The sequence below is a fragment of the Lissotriton helveticus genome, chromosome 1_1 (assembly GCF_964261635.1).
Source record: "Lissotriton helveticus chromosome 1_1, aLisHel1.1, whole genome shotgun sequence".
Classification (NCBI taxonomy): domain Eukaryota; kingdom Metazoa; phylum Chordata; class Amphibia; order Caudata; family Salamandridae; genus Lissotriton; species Lissotriton helveticus.
This window is the reverse complement of record NC_136057.1, coordinates 337,183,409-337,209,677: the sequence shown is the minus strand read 5'-3', so window position 1 is coordinate 337,209,677 and position 26,269 is coordinate 337,183,409. Positions and strand designations below refer to the sequence as shown.

At 46.2% G+C, this 26,269-nt stretch overlaps 1 protein-coding gene across 1 annotated transcript in view; it reads right to left on the bottom strand.

The window, feature by feature from the left end:
- TRIM24 (tripartite motif containing 24) overlaps positions 1 to 26,269 on the bottom strand; it is a 1,142,914-nt gene that overhangs the window by 552,883 nt on the left and 563,762 nt on the right. The window contains exon 11 of the mRNA XM_078672569.1: positions 1,218 to 1,350. Coding sequence (XP_078528695.1) covers positions 1,218 to 1,350 — 133 coding nt within the window. The remainder of the gene's footprint in view (positions 1 to 1,217; positions 1,351 to 26,269) is intronic.

The following is a 26,269-nucleotide window of genomic DNA, read 5'->3' as shown; positions in this document are numbered from 1 at the left end:
ACACAACACAATATTATGTAACTTCTGCCATGGCTATGATGTGTTCATGACCATGAATATCTTCCCTTTGTTGAAATGCAAATATAGAAAACTATTTATGAAAAATGCGGGAATTTTACACTGACCGCATTCTGGGTCAGAAAACGTAGTAGTAGTAGTAGTAGTAGCAGCAGCAGCAGCAGTAGTAGTAGTAGTAGTACTAGTAGTATCTAAGCAAGCACACATCATAGTACTCTCCAGGGTCTCTAGCCTGGGGTTGGTAGGTTTAATCTGGTTTCACCTGGGTGCTAGGTGGTTTACAGTACCAAATAACACAACTACTCCAATCCCAAGAACCAATATAATTGAAATAAAAATAACGGTGTGTTTTTGGACGCTTGCTGTTCCGTACTATAGGCCCACTCAGACATGTGGGCTTCCATTTTAATAGGTTCTGTGTTTCGAAAATATAATGGTAAATTGCTTTTGTAGATCAGCCTTCAGTGCAAAAAATAGCATTAACACTTTCACACACATTTAAGTTCTTTCCAACTTATGTTCACTTTTTTTAAATTTTAATTCTTTTATTTGAGACAACCATTAGTGGCTGACAGAAACGACCACTTTCTGTATTCAGAAATGGATATGTTTCTGGATTTCACACCTCTTTCCCCCACAAACTGACTGGTATCAGCAACATAAATAGGACCTACGGACAATCACTTAGAAAACTGTTAAAAAGTGTTGATTTTCTTATTTTTTAGTCTACATATTTCTGAAAGTTGGTAAAAAGGTGATTGTAGAAGAGCATACCTAATGTCGATGTCTTTTAAAAAAAAAAAAAACATTCCTAGAGCCCTTTTTAGCCATTTATATAAATAAAAATTGCCACATTTGGCAATTTTCTAGGTTCCCTCCGTTGGTAGCCACAAATCCTGGAAACCTTTTGAATCCTTAGAACATGGGACAAGCATTATGCAAATAAGGCTTGGTTTTTTTTTTGTAGAAATTAAGGCTAAAGCACAAACTGCCTTAAAAAGCAAAAGAGCGCTAAGAATGGGGAGTGAAGGGGAAGCAGCAGGCGTGCAGGGGACAAATGAGAGGGAAGAAAGCCACAGCACAAAAGGGGTTGAAGTATTAATCAATACTCAGAAAGCATGTGTGAAAGAGAGAGCACTACTAATTAACAGCATTCTTCAAAACAAAGAGAAGCCAAAGATAAAAGCAGTACTAGATACCTAGAAGTCCTGGAGATGGCACTGACGAGTTTGGTGACTGAACAGTCCTGTTAGAGGAATGTCTGTGCTGGTTATCAAGACCACCGTCCTTCCGCATCATGTTCTCCATTACAATGTTTCCTGAGCTGTCAATCTTTAAACGTAAACAAAATGCAACAAATATAAGCAACCTTATTGATGTTTTTGACTTGAAGGATTCAGTTGGATTTTTATTTAGGCAGATTAATTTGCAGGAACAAAAGAGGATTAGTTTGCATAAATAGAACTCTTCTCAGAATTTGAAACAACAGTTTGCATTTGCTAATTCTCGATTTGACACTACTCAACAGCAATGAAAACCCAACGATAGACAGAGCAACTTTATACTGAGCATAACAAAGTGACTGTCAAAACATTCTACTTTGGCAGACCATCTACTCACACTGCTTTAGCCACTGTAGTGAAAACTAATTCATATTACTAACTGAAACACATACTCAACGTTCAAATATCAAGACCATATACAATTTCTGCTGTTGTGACATCCCACTTTGATGGTTCGTTGCGGGAGGTGTTTTCTTTTTTAAATCCAAACACACAACCGCTGTACTTAATATTTTTTGTCACAGACAAGTGACTGCACCAACACATTCCAACGTTTGCCGTCTTTCTCACGGTGGTGAATCCATTTTTAGTGGATCACCTCCTTCCTCACTGGAAGACCCCAGAGGATCTACCTCCTACCTTTTACCTCCGAACCCAAGGAGATCACCTACAGTGTCTTTCAGGGCTCACCCCTCAGCCCACTCTCTTCAATGCATATATGATCCAGCTGTCCAACCTCATGTGAGATCACACGGTCTCAACATAATTTCTTATGCAGACGACACCCAACTCAATCTCTCACTCACAGACGACCCCAACACCAACAGAACCAACTTCCACAGATGCATGACGAGCGTCACTGACTGGATGAAGGAGTACCGCCTTCCGCTTGAACACATACGAGATGGAAGGAAAATGCTACTTACCCAGTATGCATCTGTTCTTGGCATAGCCCGCCATCTAGTGTTGGGTCCGGGTGTTTGCACTTTGTTTTTGTTCGAAGAAGTTTTTTTCAGTCACAAGGTAGGTGACGCCTCTTTTCGGTGATAGTGCGAATGGGCATCGACTCCATTGTTAGATTGTTTGCCGCAGCGGGTGATAATGGAAGTTAATAAGAGTAGTAAGAGATGTCCATGTGTATATGTATCTAAGTAAGATTAACTGCAACAGGAATCGGTACCCGGGGAGGCGGGTGGGCGCATGTGACTACAGCTCTACATGCCAAGAACAGATGCATACTGGGTAAGTAGCATTTTCCATTTGAGGCATGTGAGATGTAGATCATATGCTGTGCATAACTATAAAGCCGTTCTCTTTCAAAGTGGTGGCTAACCTGTAGCTGTTGCAGTTGTCTGAAATAGTGTACGTAAAACTGCTTGGCCCAAACTAGCGTGCTGTCTTGCTAACACATCCACACAATACTGTTTTGGGAATGTGTGATGTGTAGACCATGTTGCAGCTATCATCTATGGGTATATTTCTTAAGAATGCCATAGAAGCCCCTAGTTTGCATGTGGAGTGCGCTCTAGGGGGAATTGTTAGTGTTCTTTTTGCTTTTGCATGGCATATCTGAATGCACTTGATTATCCACCTTGCAATGCCTGATTTTGATATAGGATTGCCTTCATGTGGTGGAGCAAAAGCAGCAAATGGATGTTTTGTGTTGCAGAAAGGTTTTGTTCTTTCTATATAGTAAATAATTGCTCTTTTGACATCTAAAGTGTGTAAAGCATGTTCTGCCACAGAATTTGGTTGAGGGAAGAACACAGGTAACTTAACAGATTGGTTGATATGAAAGGCAGAAATTACCTTTGGTAGAAATTTAGGGTTGGTCCGAAGAACTACTTTGTTTTGGTGTATTTGTAAGAATGGTTCTTCTATGGTTAGTGATACAAAAGGGGATGAAGGACGGAGCGTTTGAGCAAATCAAACACTCACCCCCAGTCAACTGATCTGGGTTTAATCCATCACCATTCTTTAGCCCACTCAGCCACCCCATTTCAGACATGGCTATATGCAAATCAGTCTGACCCTGAGCCTCATGGGAACAGTCCAACCCGAACAGACATGGCTTGGCAGTTCGGGCTGGACTGTTCCCATGAGGCACAGGGTCAGACTGATTTGCATATAGCCATGTCTGAACTGGGGTGGCTGAGTGAACTAAAGAATGGTGATGGATTAAACCCAGATCAGTTGACTGGGGGTGAGTGTTTGATTTGTTCAAACGCTCCGTCCACCATCCCCTTTTGTATCGCTCTCTTCTATGGTTAGTGCCTGTAGCTCAGCCACTCTCCTCAAAGATGTGATAGCTATGAGGAAAGCTACCTTCCAAGTGAGAAATTGTATTTCACATCTATGCAATGGCTCAAAGGGTGGACCCATTAGCCTGGTGAGGACAATGTTGAGATTCCACACTTGAGCAGGTGGAAGTCTTGGAGGAATGATTAAGTCCCTCCATAAATGCTTTAATGACAGGCACTCTGAACATAGACAGGTGTTGTCTGTTCTGTAGATATGCAGCTATTGCAGCAGGATGTAAGGGTATGGACAAATTCGCTAAATTGGATTGCTGTAGATGTAGTAAATAGCAAATTATGGTTTGTACTGAAGCGTCCAGTGGATCTATGTGATTGATATTCCAGTATATCCCCCAGTCAAAAGATCTGGGTTAAATCCATCGTTTTTTTACCCACTACGCCACCCCAGTTTGGACCGAACAATATGCAAATTAGTCTTGACCCTGTGCCTCATGGGAACAGTCCAGACCGAACTGCTAGGTCAGTTCCTCCCTGGAAAGGAAACAAGCATCCTGGGACCGGTTTCAGGGTATGTCACCCTTCTTCAGCCAGGCTGGCTTGAATCCAGTGGCACAGTGAGCAAGGGACCCACGTCTGGGTATACCTATCCCATTTAAGGTGAAAAGTGTTCCATCAAATAAATGATAGATGAAATGCTGACAATGCAAAGATTCTCCGCAGTCAGAAGATCTGGGTTAAATCCATCGTTCTTTTGCCCACTACGCCACCCCAGTTTGGACCGAGCCATATGCAAATCCGTCTTGACCCTGTGCCTCATGGGAACAGTCCAGACCAAACTGCCAGGCCAGGTCCTCCCTGGACCGGAAACAAGCATCCTGGGACCGGGTTCAGGGTATGTCACCCTTCTTCAGCCAGCCTAGCTTGAATCCAGTAGCACAGGCTTGGGGAAGGTGGCGAGAGAAGTTGATTCTTCGACTTTTTGTGCTTCGCCTTACCTGACTCCTAGTGTGAAGACTTTGTCGAACGATGGTGATGGCGGCTCCGCGACCGGTCCCTCGACCTCCCACGGGACCGGGACCTTGAACGGGACAGTGGTGGCTACCGGGCCTCGAGCAACTTTCGAGACCACTCCCGCAAAGGTTTCGGAGCCAGGGCTCGGCATTCGGGGCACGACTCAAGTTGTGGTCGTACCCTTGCCCTACCTGTAACGCCCCTAAATTTTGTATTTAGGGGCACCCTGAACCTTTCTTCCTCAGATCCCGATAGAGGAACAAGAAGAAAGTAGACCTGTCGTGCAGCTGCTAACAAGAGGACGATACCAACTGTCTTGGCCACAGCCCTACCGGCCTGTTGATCCTTGAACCTGCTCCTGCTAAACCCCGGCGTCTCCAGCGGTCAGCAACCTCGAAAACCCCCGAGGATCTGACTGCCTTGCTCATCTAAAGACTGGGACTCCCATGAGCAGTGGTTCTGCTCAAACAGCAACAACCCCTGGTGCCAGCCAGGAACCTTGAATCCAGAACACAAAGCAACCGCCGAACCCGGCCTGTGCCTCAGTGAACAAAGACCCCGAGGACGTCCCCCTAGCAATTGTGACCACAAATCCAGTGCCCAAGGATCCTCCTCGACGCACGGAACGATGGCTGCAGCCTCACCACAAGGGACCCCCTCCAACCACTGAGGGTAAGATTTCCCAATGTCAAAATACACCCCTGCACCCGGCGCCCCACGGCCCCCTGTGCCCAACTCCTGTGTGTCTACCTATCCTCCAACATCCTAACTTACCTCTCAACGTGGTGGTCGCACCTGAAGAATCTCCGTCCCCGAGCCTGCAGCCTTTGTTCAACTTTCAGCTTTCCCATTGAATAACATTGGGAGCAAAAGCACCCTGCACCCAGCCGCCCGAGTGCCACTGGAAGTGCAGCATCTGTTCTATCCTACTTCCCCGCTTGCCCTGTGTAAGTGACCAGGAGCTCAGCTCCCACAGCCGCGTGGCCTGCCTGCTAGCAGCCACCAACCAAAGGCCCCCTATCCTCCATAGGATAACATTGGGCCTACTCTCTCTGCACCCAGCTGCCCTGTACCGCTGAGGGTGTAACAACTGTACTTACCTGACCATGGGAGACCCCTGAGTCTTAACCCAGAACCTTATCTCTGCCAGTCGAGTACTTACCCAAAGACCGATAACTTGATTTTCTCCATAGGGTAACATCGGCTGGTTTTCACTTGAAATTTCTTCTAAGTGTCGAGTTTTGCAACTTTGAAATATTCCTTAAAAATCGTCTGAACAATGAAAACAAAATTACTCACCTGCTATCAGGAGAGATCCTAGTGCTGGATCTTTGAGCCCAGCACTGACCTTCAAAAGTAATTATAACTGTACTTACATAGGATTGCATTGCTTGATTTTCACCAAAATTTCTTCTAAGTGTCGATTTTCAAAAACATACAAATATTCCTTAAAAATCACCTGTGTAACAAAAACAATTTATTTCAAAGGAAATGCACCACGGCTGAATCCAGGATGCAGCCCTGAGTAAGAAAAACATTTGTAAAGTGATTTTATTGCATTTACTTAAAACTTCTCATTGAGCTCAATGTTATTTTGTGATTAACTTGTGTTGCATATTGCAACAACTATATCAATTGCATTTAAAAGCCTATTGCTATTTGAAAGTGTTCAATTGCAGCATCTCATTCTGAGAAAGTATTTATGATACCTACTGTGGTTCTAAACAAAAACTATATATTTATATATAAAACCATTGGCCTAGACTTCAGTTCTTGATTGTGTGAGACCATTTGTTTACTGAGTGTGCACAACAAATGCTTTACACTGTCCTCTGATACTGCTTAACTGCTCGACCAAGCTACCACTTTAGAGAGTAAGGTTATATCTAACTTTAGCCTCTGCCATACCTCTGGGGACTGTGGACTCTGCGCACACTGAACCTTACTTTGGTGCAGTATATAGAGAGACAATTTTTTACACCCAGCACTTGACATCCTTCGTGGGACAGCTCGCCTGCAGACTTTGGTCTTCGTTGACGTCTCCTGGTCCCCGTGGCTGCAGAGTCAAGCTTCTGCTCTTCTCACCTGAAACATCCGACAGCGGTGGGTGTTAGTTTACCGAGCCCCTGGTCACTGGCAAGTGATGCAGACTCTATCCCCTCTGCTTTCAGGTTCTTCTCAGCTTTGATCCAGGCTTGGATCACACCGGACACTTTTCCTCTTCACAGCAGCAGCACTTTGCAGCATCACACCATAGAAAACAACGACGAATCCCGACACCATTTGATACCTAACTGAGGGAAGCCGGGTGCATAGGTAACACAAGTACTCCGGTGCTCATATGGGTGCTGGCCTTTGAACCTTCTAAGTCTGAAAGGGTTTGCTCAAAGTCCTCTCCTAAGTGTCCTTAAACTTTAAAATTCTAACAGCGATTTTCCTATAGGATTGTACGGAGCTCGCAGCTGTGTTCTCACCCTGCACGCGTCCCCTGTGGGTCACCTGTGTCACTACCTTGGGTGGTTCCTTGGGGCCCAGTGATTCTACAAGCTCTAGGCACAGTGTCTAGTTAAGTCGTGGTTGTTATACCACTTTCTAAATATCAACAAAGCAGCAAACATTGGCAGTAAGGAATTATAATTTGCACCACCAAACTATACACAGAACTACAATAAATTGCTCTGCAAATGCTGCCCACCTCTCTGGTCCACTGCCAGGGGACCATAAACAAACAATCAAACACCAAGCAAAAATAGAGAGGCAGCAATGAAGTAATTGTACAGTGCTTCAGTGCACCAAAACGAGACACATGTCCTTCAATGATATGAAAAAAGTTATTTTTAATATATCCTTATGGTACAAGATGTCAACAGAAGCAGCCAAAATTCTTGATACAAGATGGTCAAAGAGACAGCCAAAGCGTTTCGCCCATTTAGGGCTTCTTCAGGGCTGTAAACATAACATAGGTATGATCAAACAACCTAGTCAATGAACTTGATACATATGTTTCAAGTAATGTTACTATTGCATTATGGTCCTGCTTAATTAAATGTAGTGACATATTGTTCTCTGAAGGACATCGCACAAAAACATTTCAACAGATGTTTATCCCATGAGCAGATGGTCATATTTCTTTTGTAAAATTTTGTTGTTTCTAAATATATGGTTCGGTCTCCCCCTGGAGACCACTGTGTACTGTGCTATTTACTGTTGTTCTAGTACTGTAATATTGTGTGCTTTGTTCTCTAATCTCAAAGAGGTTAGTAGAGAGTGTTTAGTATTAAATACATATATGTTATATATATATATATATATATATATATACCTTGTGTGGTTCTCCTTTCATTTTGTTATTTAGGAGGTTATAGACTGGTAAAACAAGCTGCTTTACATTACTTCGAGACTTAGCCTGAAGGCGGCTCTTCATAACTACCACTATGATCGCTTTCAAGAAAGATGGTCTTTAACCTAATCATCAATAAGGGTTGTTTAGACTTGTACAAGGTGCCCACTTTAATTAGTGGACCGCATATACCAGGCCAACTTCTCACAAACCGTCAAAGTTTTTCTCTGTGACAGGATTGGAGAGATTGTGTTGTGGAAACAATTAGTATGGGGCGTGTAAACACGTCTGAACTTCATAGCAGAGAAAAATAATTAACAATGGAGCTGGTGCCTGTAGTAAGGTGGATACCTGACTATGGTCACCCCAGATTTGTTGCCTTGTGTTTAGCTGGTTTTCGACTTAGTTGGCCTGGGATCCTGCTAATCAGGGCCCCAGGCTATCTGCTCTCACTGAAAAATGGACTCCATGTACTCTAGGTACATCTCCAATTGGATATTGGGTCACCCTTGTGAGTCCCTGTATAGTGTACCATAGGTACCCAGGGCATAGGTGCACCCAAGGCCTACCAGGGGCTGCAGCATGTGTAATGCCACCCCTGGCTGGCCATCCAAACTGACACAACTGGCTGATCACTCAGCTGGGGCAAGGTCGTGTAATCACCCCTTGCTTAGATATAGTATCCCTATATCTAACCTTATATCTAGACACATATACACCTATAAGTCACTCCTATGGCAGGCCTTAACAATCCGGAAGGCAGAGTGCTTGGTTGTATGTGAGATGAGGCTCTAGCATGAGCTGACCCTGTCTGCAGCTTTCGGAACCATGTCCTTATAGCTGTTCTAGGATATAGCCGTACCATATACTCTTAAGTGCATTATAATCCTTGCGGTTGAATGCTAACTTTGGTTTGGCTTTATCAAAACATGTCGTGTAAAGTGTCATACGCTTTGGAATACTACCCCCCTCGCCAGTTCTGGCGACGGGGGTAGCATTCCACCCTTCTAGAGGGAGAAGACATGTTGTTCCTACTAATCCCGGTTAAAGTTAACCAGAGCCTCAGCATCACAAAATGGACGCTGCTGCCACCGACACAAGTCTGACCTCCTGCTGCTGGGAGTCCTTCCAGTCACGGAGGTTTGGACAATAGGTTTCCTGCCTGGGGAGGTGCGAGCACCACCCCAGACAGGACTTTGTGGATTGGGACAGGGAGGGCTGAATAGAACGAGACACTGCCTGGAGCACACTAGGTGCTCCACGCATACCCCAGTTCAAACCGGTTGCTGGGGCACTCCAGCCCCAGCTCTGGTGCGAAACTGGACAAAGGAGAGGGGGTGTAACCCTCCCCCTTCCTGGTCCCACCCATTGGAGGGACCTAGTAAGTAATCCAGCCCCTTTTAGTTGTATAAAGGTAGGAGCTGAGTCCTGGGACGTTAGATTAATCCTGAATTGAAACTTGACACGAAACTCTGGACCTTCGACATTCTGCTGAAGCTGAAATTGAAGAATCTCCCTTGTGGCCAAGGAGTGACCACCCTGGGCAACTAGGCACCATCCAGCAAATCAACGGCTTGCTTTGTCGACGTTCCCGCCGGAACCCGCACACAGAGCCTGACAAGAGCCAGACTTCCAGACCTCTCTGACCCTCTCTTCACGACTGCAGCATAGCTGGGATCCGTGGAGGCGACGAGACACGTGGGACCGGACATCTTGAAAAGCCTGCAACTTGCTACCTGTGCAGTTCCTGAGGCATCCTCGAAGCCATGCACTGGGGATTGAGAACCCCCACTCCCGAGCATCATCTGCAATAAAGATCAGCTCCCCACACTCCACGAGTTCTGCGTGGGGCCCTTCTGCCTTTGTTCTGCTCGACGCGTTGTCCGGTCGCTAGCCCGCTGGCTAGTAGCCTCTGTGACGACAATCCTTTTGAATTACACCGCTGGTCTGGTTGCTCCAGACTGGCCCCTGCTTCCCTGAAAAGGTGAAGCCCCTCAGACCTTGCTGGTCTGCACCAGAAGCCTTCTTTGAATCCTGCGTGGGTTGCCTTTGCCAAGATTTGTTGACTCCAATCCGGAAGTAGACTCCTCCATCCGCGAGATCCTGCGTGGGACAGCTCGCATCAAGCTCCTGGTCGTCCTCTTTGCCTCCTGGTCCGCGTGGCTGTAGAGACAAGCTTCAAGACAGCACCTGATTGCTCCTCGACGTCATCTGGTTCCTTCCTGGTTCCACCCGGTCACTGGCTAGTGACCCAGACTCTGTCCCCTCTGCTTTCAGGTCCTCTTCATCCTAGATCCACCCTTGGATCCACCCGGACATCTTCCTTCTGGTCGCCTACAGCATCTTTCTCCAGGTCTCAATAGGATCCAGCGACGAAACCAGACACATCTTCACACCTATGCACCCGCCGTCCGTGGGTGAGGTAACGCGAGTACCTCGGTGCTCCCAAGGGTATTGACTATCCAAGTGTCTAAAAGTCTCTAGTTGTTTCCTCCTAGCTAAACCGGAAGTGTCCTAAATCCTTCTAAATCTAACTTCTAAGTTCCCATTGACTTTACATTGACTCCCGCGTGTGTGCAAAGACACTGCACGCGCCGCCTGTGGGCCTCCCACTCCTAAACTATTGTTAAGACAGTGTAGCCCCAGCGATTGCCTAGGCCTTTCCTTTTCTCGTGACGTGGTACTTATACCACTTTCTTAATATATGGTTTGCTTCGCCCCTAGGGCCTAACCGTAAATTGTGCAACTTAACGTATAATAACTAAGTGTCTTGTTATGTGCTTTGGCCTCTGATCTCAAAGAGTTCAGAGGAGTGTGTTAGAAATAAATATATATATATTTTATATATATCCTGTGTGGCATCCTTTCATTTGATATTCAAGGGGTTACATATGGTAAAACAGCTGGCTTTACATGCCCTCTAGAGTCTTTTAGCGTAAGACTGTTCTGTCCACGCTACCACTAGGATAGCTGGTCTATAAGGTTGACTTACAACCATCACCATAAGGGTTGTTTGGACTGGTGCAAGGTGATCACTAGAATAGTGAACATCATATACCAGGCCAACTTCTCACAGTGCCCATGTGTATTACCAAGTAAGGGAGGAGTCACTATACACAGGTGACCCAAAGTACTACTTTGAAGAAAAACAAGTTGCAAACATCAGCGTCAAACACTAGCCGACAGGTGTCTGTGTGTGTTTGTTTGTTTTATGGACCCTCACATTGATGTAAGCTATGGCAGTCCAAAAAGAACGATTATATGCAATAGGTGCCGCATTTGTGCGAGTTAGAGCTATAGGCTTAGTAAATGAAATCAGAGCTGCAAAATTGTACAAAAATTACAGTCTACGGAGGTGGCAGGGCCTCTTGTCAGAAATACTTAAGAGGCACTTTTTTCCCCACACTGTGCCCAAGCCCTCTCCTGGAAACAAAAAAAATGTTTTTGTAATCAAGTGAGGTGATTGCTGCTATTGCACAAACGTTATTTTTGTCATGGCGTCTATGTTTTATAATGCTACCTGTGGAAAAAAAGTCGTTTTTTTGTGGACCACACAGATTAGAGAATTAGGTCCTGTGATGCCATATGTTGTGTGGTGTAATCTTCACATAAGTTATTAGTATGCTAATTGGTGATTATAAACCTTGAAAAAGCGTACTTCGTTCTGGTACTTAACTTATTGAATGATGATAAATATGCTTTGTGCATAAAGAGCAGTTTGCTGTTGACACGCAAGGCTCACTACTCAATAAGAACGCGTTGTGACTTGCCATGTTTTTCACGAAAAAGAAGCAGTCTAATGAAGAAAACATGCTTAAATCAAAGTGATGCACTTGACAACGAATGCAACCCGAGGTGTGTTCTCTTGTTGTCTGGCAACAAAGTCAGCCATGCTTCCCTCTACCAGTTGACAGGTAGTCGGAGTTTGTCAGTGTTTGTTCCTACTGGGTATTCGCAAGATGCCAAGAATAAGGAGTTCTCCTGTCTGAATTACTTAATATTTATATCTAAAGTATGTGTCACACTAAGCTATAGATGAGAATTAACAATTAAGGGGCTTTGTTTTGTTAGCAGATGAATATATGTAGAGTGTATTGTTGAATTGTACTTTATAGTATTAAGTGTTTAATACATTTTTTTATGACGAAAAGGGCTGTTTCCGTTAAAAAGTACAGTCTTCCCAAATCATGAAACTAAAGTATGCCATGAGATGTTATGCAAGCATTAATGCTCACATCATTCAATAGGGAAAACTCAAGACAAGCTCACTTTAAATTTTATTTAAAATCGGTTATCAACACAACAACAGGTCTAGGGGGGTTGTATCATGTGACAGCGGAGTTGCAATGTGGGTGAGCACTGCTGCATCTATCCATCCTCGCTGCAGTACCAAGAAAGGGTGTAAATGTTGTCAGGCAAGCAGTACTGCGTCTATAACACCTTGCTGCAGTACCAAGAAAAAGCGTCATTGTTGTCCAGCAACAAAAGTTATGTAATGGAATATTAGCTCTGAAAATAAAAGCACGTTAATGACATGTAACATTACCGCAAATGCTAACTAATGTCCATAAATCCGTGCGTACCACTCAGACAAGCCAACAAGTCTGCACGGTTTCAAAGGAGGTGCAAGGCTTGCACAATTACTGCTAAGCTGCCCCAGAACCTCCAACGTCTACACTCATTCAATATAGCCGGCAAGCGCACTAGAAGAAGGCCAATTATGACACTGCTTAAGCAAGCTGAATGTGTCTGTCTGTAATGTGACTGGTGCATATGTAAAGCGCTCTGACACCTTTGAGTCAAGTTTGCGCTATATAAAACTCCAGGTAAAAAAAAAAACGCTACGTCTATTGGTAATGGGTACATTCCAGCAACCAGAGGCAGAATGTACCACGTAATCATTGAGGTAATAAATGGACTGGGATCAGATAAAGAAGTCCACACTGGATAAGGAGTCAATGCTATGGCCACAAACACGAAAAGCATTGTGCACATATGCATTTTTTAGAGATAATCCAAGCAGCTCCACTGACAAACCGAGTTATCTGCGCCGTGCTCACTGCTATCGCGCTGATCAAAGACACCCGGAACTGGAACATGGCATTTTATAGAGGAAATTTAAGTAAAGTAATGCGTGCCGAAATCTGAAGCGCGGCAGCCATGGATGTTATTTACTACAGTTAATTGTTGTTTCAAAAAGCAAACATAATGCAAGAGTTAAATATGCAAATGAAAGAGCGTTTTGCCTCACTTATGATTTTGTGACTAGCGGTGGCAGAAATTAAAAAATAGTTCTCTCACAAATCATCTGAAGAGATAAAGAGTAAGGAAACTGATTGGTTGGTGTACCTGAGCCTGGAACGGACATGACGTAGGGGCAAAGTCACCGAGTTAGGAGGCACCAAAGAAAAGCAACATCGGAGCGAGCCAATGATAAGTAGGAGCTGGAAAAAGAGTGGTATTGAATCACCAACTAGTCGAGCATCTAGAGAAACACTCTTCTGGATGAATTGCAATTCGGTTTTCGGAAACATCACGGCACGGAAACCGCGTTAATCAAGGCCGCTGATGAGATAAGGACAATCAGAGACCAGGGAGCTACGGCAATGTTAGTAATGTTGGACCTATCAGCGGCTTTCGACACGGTCGACCACAAGATCCTGCTCGACCGTGTCGAAAAGAAAGCCATTCTTTGCACTGCAAGGGATCTTATTGCATCTTTTTTGGCTGATAGATCCCAGGCAGTCACCTTGGGCCCTTACCATTCAGCTAAGATGTCGCTCCCGTGTGGGGTTCCACAAGGCTCATCCCTAAGTCCGACACTATTTAATATATATGTGTCGGACCTTGCTAATGTCATCAAAGCATTTGGGATGAGCATAACCTCTTACGCGGACGACACTCAACTCGTTTTAGCCATCAAAGACAACGGTCCTGAGGTGGCAGAGCGCTTCCAACGTGGAATGTTAACAATTGGAGAATGGATGGCAGCGAACTGCCTTAAGCTGAACTCCGGAAAGACGGAGGTACTCATCTTTGGTCCCCTTTCTCCTGACTGGTCAGTGACCTGGTGGCCTGCAGCTCTGGGTGACCCCCCCAGGCCTGCCTCCAAGGTCAGGAATTTGGGCATAATTTTCGATGGTGACCTCAATTTTTTAGCACATGCAAACAAGATAGCAGCTACTGCCCATCATAAGTTAAGACTAATCAGAAAAATTCTCCCATTTTTGCCGGAATCTGCTGCCAAAACCCTGATCACTACCCTAGTACTATCGTCCCTAGAATATTGCAATGCATTATTTCTGAATGCTCAGGTAAGGGTTACCACCAAGCTTCAAACTATTCAGAATGCAGCTGCTCGACTGCTCTCGGGGACTCCCAAGTTCTCTTCCATAGCCAACACCATTAGGAAATACCATTGGTTGACCATCTGCAACCGAATTAAATTCAAATCCCTGTGCATTGTATATAAAACAATGAATGACCCGGGACCTCAGTATTTCAAGAACCAGCTTACACCTTATAAACCAGCCAGACAGCTTCGATCGGCTAATTTAAATCTATTAGTCACTCCACGATCAAAAACAGTTTCTTGGGGGGATCGTCGCTTCTCAGTGGCCGCATCCAAGCTATGGAATTCCCTACCTCAGCATATCAGGTTGTGCCCCTCCCTGCTACAATTTCGCAGGAGTCTGAAAATGTGGCTTTTTGACCAATAATTAGTCAGCACCTGATGAATAAGCGGTAGGTCTAGGGAATAATCAAGCGCCGAGACACCTACGGGTATTCGCCGCGCTCAATAAATGCCAAAAATAAATAAATAATAAATAAATTATTGAGGATAGCAGGTCCTGCAGGCAGCGCACACGCGCTGTAGGCTCAATCTAAACAAGCATTGGTCTCGCTTTTGGGACCTTATAAGTATTTAGTTATGCAGCACAATATCCTTGGTGCAAAAACATGAGCTGTTGCATGGCTAAACCTTGTACCTTATGTGTACCATTTCATCACCTAAATCACGTATTCTATTCAAGAGCAGGACAATCCTGACTGCAGACTGAACACATGCCATGCCCCTATAATGCAACATTTCCAGGTATCGGAAATTCCAATACTTTAAGCTTCAAACCTATAAATATACCACAGAATCCTGTGCAACTTTAGCTAATATTCTATGTAGGCAACCTGAGGACTTTTCATTTTCGTTAACTGCAGACCAGAAAGCAAGCACAGGGCAGAAAACATTTTGAAGACACCCTGCACCCTCAGTCTCCCCTCTTGTAACATGCATACAGAAACCGGGTGTTTACTCGTTTTTTAAAAATGGATAACCCGAGTTAAGTTGAAATAGGCTTCATACGAAAATGGCTAATTACTGTCTGAACTATGCCAATGTGAAAACATATGCTGCGCTCTGGATCTCAGTGTCTGCTTCTGTCTTCATCAGATGTCGATCCCAGCAACGTCATACCAGCTCAATTCTTTGGACTTGAGCTTGCTACCATACTCGCTCAGCAGTCTGACACTCGCTGAGAGTTTGACTTGGAACAATGATGGGGTGAGTGTACTCAAGTCGCCCATCACTACTCGAATACCTCAAGAGGAAGAGCGGTATGGAAAGTGAAGCCAGCGGTAAAAAATTACTACAGAAAGTGAATCATGTAAGATGTGTTTTGGAAAGAGGCGACTAGTTTTTAGGTTTCGCATGTCGAAAGCTGCGCAAACAGCGTTTCGCGCAGGCAAAATATTTTGTCTAGAGCATGTGTGTGTTGTCCCGCCCCTCTGTTCCATTGGCTAGCTCCATAAATGGAGGCTAGCCATTGGAACAGAGATCTGTCCGTCAATGCCGGAGCAGATTCGTGGGTGTTCTCAAGAATTTTAGGCTTTTGCCCGCGGCTGTGGGCGTGTTTTTTTTTTTAAGCTTTGTTTTCGCCATTTCGGAAGTGTCCTTTGCAGGGGTGGGTTGCGCGATGTCCCGCTGTCCGTTCCCGTCCCGCTGTCCGTTCCCGCCCCCCTCCCGCTGTCCGTGTGCCCGTCCCCCCTCCCGCTGTCCGTGTGCCCGTCCCCCCTCCCGCTGTCTGTGTGCCCATCAATCTTATGCACATTCACTGTTTGGCCTCTTTGTTTATCTGCCCCTCTCTCCTCCCCAGGCCTCCATCTCTCGTCGTATGGACTGGACTGGAGCGGCTTCTATTGAAACCCTAGGGCTTTGATTACCAGCGGAATCCTTTGCCCTCCCCCCCCCGCCCTCCGAGATCCCACGTGCCCATCCACTCCTGAGCTTTCCCCTCACAAACCGTGTGTTCTGATGCTTCTGCCCAGTCAGGCCAATAGACGTGAGCCAGGATTACAACTAATACAGACAATAAAGATTGTAATAAAAAAAAAATGTATACTTAGTATTCTAAACATAAATTGTGTTACTATAGCGCTTGCAACCTCAGTATTTTTTCCAGGCACTATAAATAACTGATAAAAGGGCCGTGTTTCTTGCCCCAGGTTTCCATTTATTAAGCTTTTGCAACCAGAGTGTCATTAAAAAGGAGAGAAACATTATCAGCTATTTATAGTGCCTGGGAAAAACATACTGTGTTAACAAGCGCTAGAGGGGAACTGTAAGTATGCCACTCAGGCAGAGCCGCCGCCCTCACCCCGTCTTTTGAGACGGTGACCCCAGTACATTGTCAGAGAGCAGCAGAACCAGGTGAGTGCCCCTCCATCCCACACCGCCCCCCATACCCTGCACACACCCCTGCCCTCCAATCTCGGGCCTTTGTGTCCCACCCTGGGGGGACGTGTTAAATGAGCCTCCCTGCGGCTCGGCCTGCCCTGGTGAACAAACAGGGGGCCGGGGGCTGACCTCAGCTGCAGAAGCCATTGTCGGGGGGGCCCGAGCTCCGAGCACTGGCCCCCGCGGTGACTAATGGCAGCCGGGCTCAGGCAGGAGCCAGCCTTCCTGTGTGCTTTGTGTCTTCACAATACCCCCAGCATGTTTGCTCTTGGGCACTTTAAAGGGGCCTGCGTCTTACAAGACATGCCTGCCTGTTTGCACAGCTTATCTCTTCTCCTTGTCTAGGGCTTGAATTCCTTGAAAATCCTGCTCTGTTTTTTGTTGTTTTAATGTCACAAAACCTGCTTTTTGGCGGTAATTCATTACACAGGCTGATCCGCTAAAGAGCTTTCTTTAGCGAGTGTCGGATCTGTTTACAATCTCGACCAAAAACAGTAAACATCCAGAAACAGAAGAACAGGGTACGCAAGGTGCGACACGGTTGGCATGGCACCCACTGTCACCAGCTGTGACACGGGAGGCATGGCGCCCACTGTCACCAGCTGTGACACGGGAGGCATGGCGCCCACTGTCACGGACCACTGTCTCCCTGTGACACAGCCCGCATTGCGACCACTGTCATCAGCTGTGACACGGCCAGCATGGCTACCACTGTCACCCCTGTGACACGGACGGCATGGCGACCATTCTCACCAGCTGTGCAACGGTCGGCATGGCGACCACTGTCACCCGCTGTGACACGGCCAGCATGGCGGCCACTGTCAACCCTGTGACACGGACAGTATGGCGACCACTGTCACCAGCTGTGCAATTGCCGGCATGGCGACCACTGTCACCAGCTGTGACACATCCGACATGGTGAGCACTGTCACCCGCCGCTGTGACACAGCCGCACGGCGACCACTGTCACCAGCTGTGCAACGGCCAGCATGGCGACCACTGTCACCAGATGTGCAACGGCCAGCATGGCGACCACTGTCACCAGCTGTGCAACGGCCAGCATGGCGACCACTGTCACCAGCTGTGCAACGGCCAGCATGGCGACCACTGTCACCCCTTTGATACGGCCGACATAGCGAGCACTGTCACCTGCCGCTGTGACACGGGACTCAGCGATGAAACTGAATCCTATTCACTCCGTGTGATGGAATGAGGAAGTGGAACACGCTGCCAATTCGAAAGAATCGCGGGACTTGATGGCATTCTAGAAGGGGAACCGGCACACACCGGGTCCTACGGAAAACGAAGGCGGTTTTGATACTTCTGCAAGCTGCCCACACCTACAACTCTGGACGGCCAGAAAGAAATTCATGAATCATGTGAAAAACGAAAAACTTCATAACAGAAAATTGCAGCAAAAACCTGGTTCTCCTCTTACCTTATATCCAGAAAAACGCACAGACTCGACAAATCAATACAAGTGGTTTGGATGAACTGAAATTACCTCAAGTCCCCCAGAGGTTTAAGAAACGGGGAAAGGAATTCATTTGGCCCTGAAGAGAGTTTGAGAAGAAATCTCCCAAACTCGAAACGCGTAGGCGAACAGGATCAAGTCCTAAGTCTTGAAAAATAGATAAAACATTTAGGAACTTAAAGCCTACTAACATTTCTACCGAGAGGTCGTTTTGTTTTCATGCAGACTCATTGAAAGGCTGCTTTTTGGTCAAATATTGTCAAATATTGTTCTTTTGTGATTAAGTGCTCATAATGATGTTACGGAAAAATACGTTGACATTTTCCCCTTTTTTGTGAAATGGTATCACTTTTTTGTACATTATTTATTGGTTACATGTCTTCACAATTTATATGTATGTTGCTTTAAGTTGTTGTGTAGTTACGTATTTTGATCTAAGTTTTGTGTTGCAAATATTGGGCATCACGACATTTATGGTCAGTACGTTTAAGACAGTGGTATTTCTCTTGACTTAAGTGATATCCATCAAAAGTTGCTTTTTGATAAAATTGATTAATAAAACGGCGCAACTAATCGCCAAGATAAACATATTAAGTTTTGTTTATCCTTTCATCCTAAATTGAATGGTGTGAAATGTTATGAAGTGCGGGTTCCTTTCTCTTTTTTATAAAGCTGTGACACGGGAGGCATGGCGCCCACTATCACAGACCACTGTTACCCCGTGACACGGCCGGCATGGGGTGCACTGCCACCCGCCGCGACACAACCGGCATTCAAACCACTGTCATCAGCTGTGACACAGCCGTCATGGCGACCACTGTCACCCCTGTGACACAGCCGGCTTGGCAACCACTGTCACTAGCTGTGCAGCGGCCAACATGGCGACCACTGTCACCGGCTGTGCAACGGCCAGCATGGCGACCCCTGTCACCAGCTGTGCAACGGCCGGCATGGCGACCACTGTCACCAGCTGTGCAACGGCCAGCATGGTGACCATTGTCACCCCTTTGACACAGCCGACATGGCGAGCACTGTCATCCGCCGCTGTGACATGGGTTGCATGGCGACCACGGTCACCCCTTTGACGGGGCCGACATGGCGAGCACTGTCACCCGCAGAGTAGTGAGTGCAGAGTGACTAGGGAGTGCAGAATGACTAGGGAGTGCAGTGCTAGGCTGTGCTAGGGAGTGCAGAGTGACTGCAGAGTGCTAGGGAGTGCAGAGTGACTGCAGAGTGCTAGGGAGTGCAGAGTGACTAGGGAGTGCTAGGGAGTGCAGAGTGACTAGGGAGTGCTAGGGAGTGCAGAGTGACTAGGGAGTGCTAGAGAGTGCAGAGTGACTAGGGAGTGCTAGAGAGTGCAGAGTGACTAGGGAGTGCTAGAGAGTGCAGAGTGACTAGGGAGTGCTAGGGAGTGCAGAGTGACTAGGGAGTGCTAGGGAGTGCAGAGTGACTAGGGAGTGCTAGGGAGTGCAGAGTGACTAGGGAGTGCTAGGGAGTGCAGAGTGACTAGGGAGTGCTAGGGAGTGCAGAGTGACTAGGGAGTGCTAGGGAGTGCAGAGTGACTGCAGAGTGCTAGGGAGTGCAGAGTGACTAGGGAGTGCTAGAGAGTGCAGAGTGACTAGGGAGTGCTAGGGAGTGCAGAGTGACTAGGGAGTGCTAGGGAGTGCAGAGTGACTAGGGAGTGCTAGGGAGTGCAGAGTGACTAGGGAGTGCTAGGGAGTGCAGAGTGACTGCAGAGTGCTAGGGAGTGCAGAGTGACTAGGGAGTGCTAGAGAGTGCAGAGTGACTAGGGAGTGCAGAGTGACTAGGGAGTGCAGAGTGACTAGGGAGTGCAGAGTGACTAGGGAGTGCTAGGGAGTGCAGAGTGACTAGGGAGTGCTAGGGAGTGCAGAGTGACTAGGGAGTGCTAGGGAGTGCAGAGTGACTAGGGAGTGCTAGGGAGTGCAGAGTGACTAGGGAGTGCTAGGGAGTGCTAGGGAGTGCTAGGGAGTGCAAGGGAGTGCAAGGGAGTGCTAGGGAGTGACTAGGGAGTGCAGAGGGACTCCTGAACTGGTCTCACCTTGCTGCCACTCGACCGCTGGGTCAGCCACATGCCGTGAGGGGAACGGCAGGCGGGCAGGCGAGCCGCGAACGCCGTGAGGGCAACGGCTGTAGTTCCCATCGGGGGACTACACTTCCCAGCACCACCCGGGGGGCGGCGCACCTGACACGCCAGCAGCGCGCCCGGAGGCGCTTCAAGAGGCTCGCGCTCCACGAGTCCTGCGGGGAGCTCTCCTGAACTGGTCTCACCTTGCTGCCACTCGACCGCTGGGTCAGCCACACGCCGTGAGGGCAACGGCAGGCGAGCCGCGAACGCCGTGAGGGCAACGGCTGTAGTTCCCATCGGGGGACTACACTTCATATCATGGCAATTGGGAAAGGCTCCCGAAAGAAGAATGTGAAAACCTTCTTCTGCGGTAGTGAGGAATTAAGCAGAGTTCCAACATTCCCTTACCTAGGCATTACCTTTGAGGAGAGGTGGTTCTGGAACACACAGATTAAAGCCAGAAATAGTGCTCTCGCTAGATCCTCCATGGCCATTATGGCCTTCAGCAAAAAGCTCGGGGGTAGGCCCATAGAAGCATTACTAAGCATATATAAGGCAAAGTCTCTGGCGGTAGCAACATATGGTTGTTCTTTATGGGGATATGGTGCGATAGATTGCCTGCAAATTACTGAAAACAAATTTCTGAGGGCAATTTTATCAGTCCCCCAGTCAACCACCTCCTTCTCAGTGCATTCGGAGCTGGGTGTTGGTTTTATCACTGACTCACTAAAGGTAGCGCCATTAATAACCTGGCTAAAGACATGGCTAAATGAAGGACTCTCCTTGAATCACTCTATTCTCAAGGATTGTCTTCATTTAGATAACGCAAACAAAATTAAGTGGTTATCGTATGTCAAGAAAGGTTTTCAGAATATTGGAAGGCCAGAGCTCTTCTTTGAGCCGGAAAAAATAACGGCAAAGGATGTATCTTTAACAAAAGTGGCAATGCTACAAAGGTTGTCACTGTGTAGAGAAGAGAATGAACTTAGAAAAATAACTGTCAGATCCCACCTTATGATTTCGAATCCTCCAGGCCCTGAGCCTTATTTGGTTTTAGTTAACAGACCCTACCATAGATTTCTTTTAACGCGTTTTCGTCTAAATTTGATTTATTTGAACCTAGGTCAATTAAATGCATGGTGTACCTCTGATCAAGCGACCCCGTGCTCCTGTGATAATTTTTCTAAGCAGGACACGATGCACTTTTTAATGTTTTGCGGCCATTATATGGCGCAAAGGAGGAAGTTTCTTGTCCCTATTCTCAAGGAAGCAGGGTTCATTTAGGTGAGACCTGCTCTCCTATACTTGCAATTATTAAACAGCCCCAGGGTCATCTCTCATGTTGCAAGTTTCTTGGTGGGGGCTGTCAGGGAAAGAAAAAGATTCTGAATCTCCACACCTGATCGTATTCTTTACAACTTACGCTCATGCAATCTTGTATAGTATATACACTGCATAGGTATTGATCTTTTTAAACTTTTTAATATGTTTTTTAACTATTTTCTTTCTTACAGCTATGAAATTTTGTGAAATTCTGTGTATTTTTTAAGCGTGTAACTGGTATTTATATATTGTTCAATACTGTCTTTTTATGATATTGAATTATCGAATAAAGTACTTTGACTGACTGACTGACTAGGGAGTGCAGAGTACTGTCATCCGCCGCTGTGACATGGGTTGCATGGCGACCACGGTCACCCCTTTGACGCGGCCGACATGGCGAGCACTGTCACCCACAGAGTAGTGAGTGCAGAGTGCAGAGTGACTAGGGAGTGCAGAATGACTAGGGAGTGCAGAGTGCTAGGGAGTGCAGAGTGACTGCAGAGTGCTAGGGAGTGCAGAGTGACTGCAGAGTGACTAGGGAGTGCTAGGGAGTGCAGAGTGACTGCAGATTGCTAGGGAGTGCAGAGTGACTAGGGAGTGCTAGAGAGTGCAGAGTGACTAGGGAGTGCTAGAGAGTGCAGAGTGACTAGGGAGTGCTAGGGAGTGCAGAGTGACTAGGGAGTGCTAGGGAGTGCAGAGTGACTAGGGAGTGCTAGGTAGTGCTAGGGAGTGCTAGGGAGTGCTAGGGAGTGCTAGGGAGTTCAGAGTGACTAGGGAGTGCAGAGTGACTAGGGAGTGCAGAGTGACTAGGGAGTGCAGAGTGACTAAGGAGTGCAGAGTGACTAAGGAGTGCAGAGTGACTAAGGAGTGCAGAGTGACTAAGGAGTGCAGAGTGACTAAGGAGTGCAGAGTGACTAAGGAATGCAGAGTGACTAAGGAGTGCAGAGTGACTAAGGAGTGCAGAGTGACTAGGGAGTGCTAGAGAGTGCAGAGTGACTAGGGAGTGCAGAGTGACTAGGGAGTGCTAGAGAGTGCAGAGTGACTAGGGAGTGCTAGGGAGTGCAGAGTGACTAGGGAGTGCTAGGGAGTGCAGAGTGACTAGGGAGTGCTAGGGAGTGCAGAGTGACTAGGGAGTGCAGAGTGACTAGGGAGTGCAGAGTGACTAGGGAGTGCAGAGTGACTAGGGAGTTGCAGAGTGACTAGGGAGTTGCAGAGTGACTAGGGAGTGCAGAGTGACTAGGGAGTGCAGAGTGACTAGGGAGTGCAGAGTGACTAGGGAGTGCAGAGTGACTAGGGAGTGCAGAGTGACTAGGGAGTGCTAGGGAGTGCAGAGTGACTAGGGAGTGCTATGGAGTGCTAGGGACTGCAGAGTGACTGCAGAGGCTAATGGCAATGTAAATGACAATGCCATTTATTTATATGTTTTCAAAACCAACACATAAATACAAATTTTGTCATTTACAATGCCAATAGCTCTAACTTTTCCAAAGGCGAAACCATTGCATTGTAAATGCTTGTTTTAGAATCCTGGAAGCAAAAAAAAAAAATGGAAAAAGAAATTGGGAAGTGTATTGGCTATCTTTCCTGGACAGTTCCGGTGGTACAAATGAGCAACAAATGTTCAAATCTTCTCATTGGACTTGCATGTTGGGAATCATTTCTAGCACTAATTATCAGAGAGCACAAACTCCTTGCAGAACTAGCACACCAGCCTTGTGTACGCTTGATGTGTGACCATCCCTCGTTTACGTCATACATGGCAAGTACAGCCTTAGGGGCAATGCCCCTAAGGCTGAAACATGTCGACCGATTCACATAACGCCAGAGGGTAATCTCATTACTCGGCGGGTTTTTACTCTTGACACAAGGATTGAGTTTTGAATATTTTACAACGCCCCTGTAGTCAATTTTATCTCACTATTATCATTTAAGCACTGCACTTTAGTAAACATCACTTCATGTTGAATATCACGGCTAGTTTTCTGACATCCGTTTCCACATCGACACTACTGGGTCGGTTGTGTTTTGGAGTGATCAGTAAATATCCCACATGACGCAAATTCCGCCACAATGGGTGGTCTGATGGGATTTATCTAGTCAGTGACTCTCAACATCATTTGTCCATGCATGCATCCATTCTTTGCACCTTCGCAAGTACAGCTACACACTGTTTCCAGACCTGGTCAGCTCTGTTGTGTGTTGTATATCGTTAATTGGGGGACGAGCAGACAGGTCATTAAATATTCCCCGTGACCCTCCACATACTTGTTTTGTTTTGTAGTATTTAGAGCAGCTGTTCAGTTGCGGGTCTTTATTTTTGAGAGGTTGCAACGCACTTTTGGTTGCACCCACAAAGCTCACCTAATATAATTGTGCATGTTTCCCTTCTTACAACCTGTTATAATACCTACCATCTGTTTTAATACATGAGACCATTATTAAACTTTCATAATTCATGAGCATAAAGATCCTGTAGAAGGGCTACGTTGTGCTTTCCCCTATTGAGACTCAGCACGATGTTTCAACTGTTTACTGACTGAAGTCAAAGTCTTCTGATTGAGAGATCGTATGGAATGGATGTCTTATTTCACCCTAGAGTGACTCTGGATAGAGCTATGATTTTTATTGTTCTGCTTCGGGGTGCAGTCTTTTTACATCATAAGTACTGCATACGAGATATCTCAGTTAGATTTGACCCGTGTAAATCTACATTGAGCGCAGGACACGCATATCTCAGTTAGATTTGACCCGTGTAGATCTACATTGGGCGCAGGACACACACACCCGGACATACATATGAATCAAGGGTGGCTCTGTGACCCTATGAATCACTATACTCATTGTATGGCGGTTGTTTCAAATATTATTCTAAATTTCGGGTGTCCATGGATCTAATTCCACCCGCGTAATTGAAGCTTTAAGTGTTTGCTTCTTTCTTTTTTCCTTTCTATCTCCTCTCTCCTTTTGTTGTTGGTTCGTCAAGTTAATATACAAAACGAACCACTCGGCATCTCACTGCGCATGTGCGCGGGAGCAGTGTCTCTCCGCTCACGCAGACGCCTACAACCTGCCTAAAGCCATCGCGCATGCGCGCGCGAGTAGTGTCTCTCTTTACACGCCGACCTCCGGAGATTGAGATCTTCTCTGGCCGTGATTGCCACTTAAATTCATTAACGGTGGCTATAAAAGTATGGTGGATGGTCCCCACCAAACACCTCCACTTCCGCTCGTTTTTCTCAACAGAGGCACCGACGGACAGGTTAGTCTCTTGCTGGTTTCCAGTGGGGTTGGGTTTTATGCTGCAGTTAACTTCTAACAAGCAGACCGGTTTAGACACCTCGTGCTTATGACCCTATAACCCATTACACTTGGGGTCTCACTGGAGGCTGGGTGGCTTTATGTCATTGGGTATCTAATGAGCCCTTCAGTATGCACAGTCCCCATTCATAAGTTTAGGGGCACATAGAAACATATACTGTGTTTTATAGACAAGTGTGTAATAGATAAGTTTTTTTGACCTATTAGTGACACACTTATAGGTGGTCATGAGTATTTTTTCGTGCCCCAGGATATTAAAGGTATTGTAGATCTGGGCACTTTCTATTGTCGCATGGACATGAATGTAGGTTCTGCAAGGTTGTATAGTGGGGGAACTAGCACACGTTTGTTGGGTTTGGGTGTAGAGCATTTGGCTTGGATACCATAGAGCTGTGTACTCATGGTTTCCTTTTTCTACACTATAGAGCGGGGCCTCATATTCCCGAGCGGTTGCCGGGTGAGGTGAGGTCTTCACCCACACAAAGCTGGGTGAGTAGCACCATGAGGAAATGCCTCATGTTGTTTGAGCTATTAAGCTTTTCATATTATGCTGAATGCTAATCATTCATGCAAGTGTGTTCTGCCTGTGCGGCTTATGTGTATTTAGATGTATGTATCATTGATAGATGGTGTTTTTGTAAAACAATTTTTTGTTTCTTTAGGAAGAAGATGTTTTCCTTTTCCTTCCAGTGGGCATTCAAATGTGATGGTTCCTGGTAGATATGTACCCATTTTAAGTACATTGTCTCTTGTTGATATAGTATTGTCAATCATGTTTGCAGTAGCATTTCTAGTCATGGTCCTGAAGAAAGCCGGGGCAATGCCCCTAAGGCTGAAACATGTCGACCGATTCACATAACGCCAGAGGGTAATCTCATTACTCGGCGGGTTTTTACTCTTGACACAAGGATTGAGTTTTGAATATTTTACAACGCCCCTGTAGTCAATTTTATCTCACTATTATCATTTAAGCACTGCACTTTAGTAAACATCACTTCATGTTGAATATCACGGCTAGTTTTCTGACATCCGTTTCCACATCGACACTACTGGGTCGGTTGTGTTTTGGAGTGATCAGTAAATATCCCACATGACGCAAATTCCGCCACAATGGGTGGTCTGATGGGATTTATCTAGTCAGTGACTCTCAACATCATTTGTCCATGCATGCATCCATTCTTTGCACCTTCGCAAGTACAGCTACACACTGTTTCCAGACCTGGTCAGCTCTGTTGTGTGTTGTATATCGTTAATTGGGGGACGAGCAGACAGGTCATTAAATATTCCCCGTGACCCTCCACATACTTGTTTTGTTTTGTAGTATTTAGAGCAGCTGTTCAGTTGCGGGTCTTTATTTTTGAGAGGTTGCAACGCACTTTTGGTTGCACCCACAAAGCTCACCTAATATAATTGTGCATGTTTCCCTT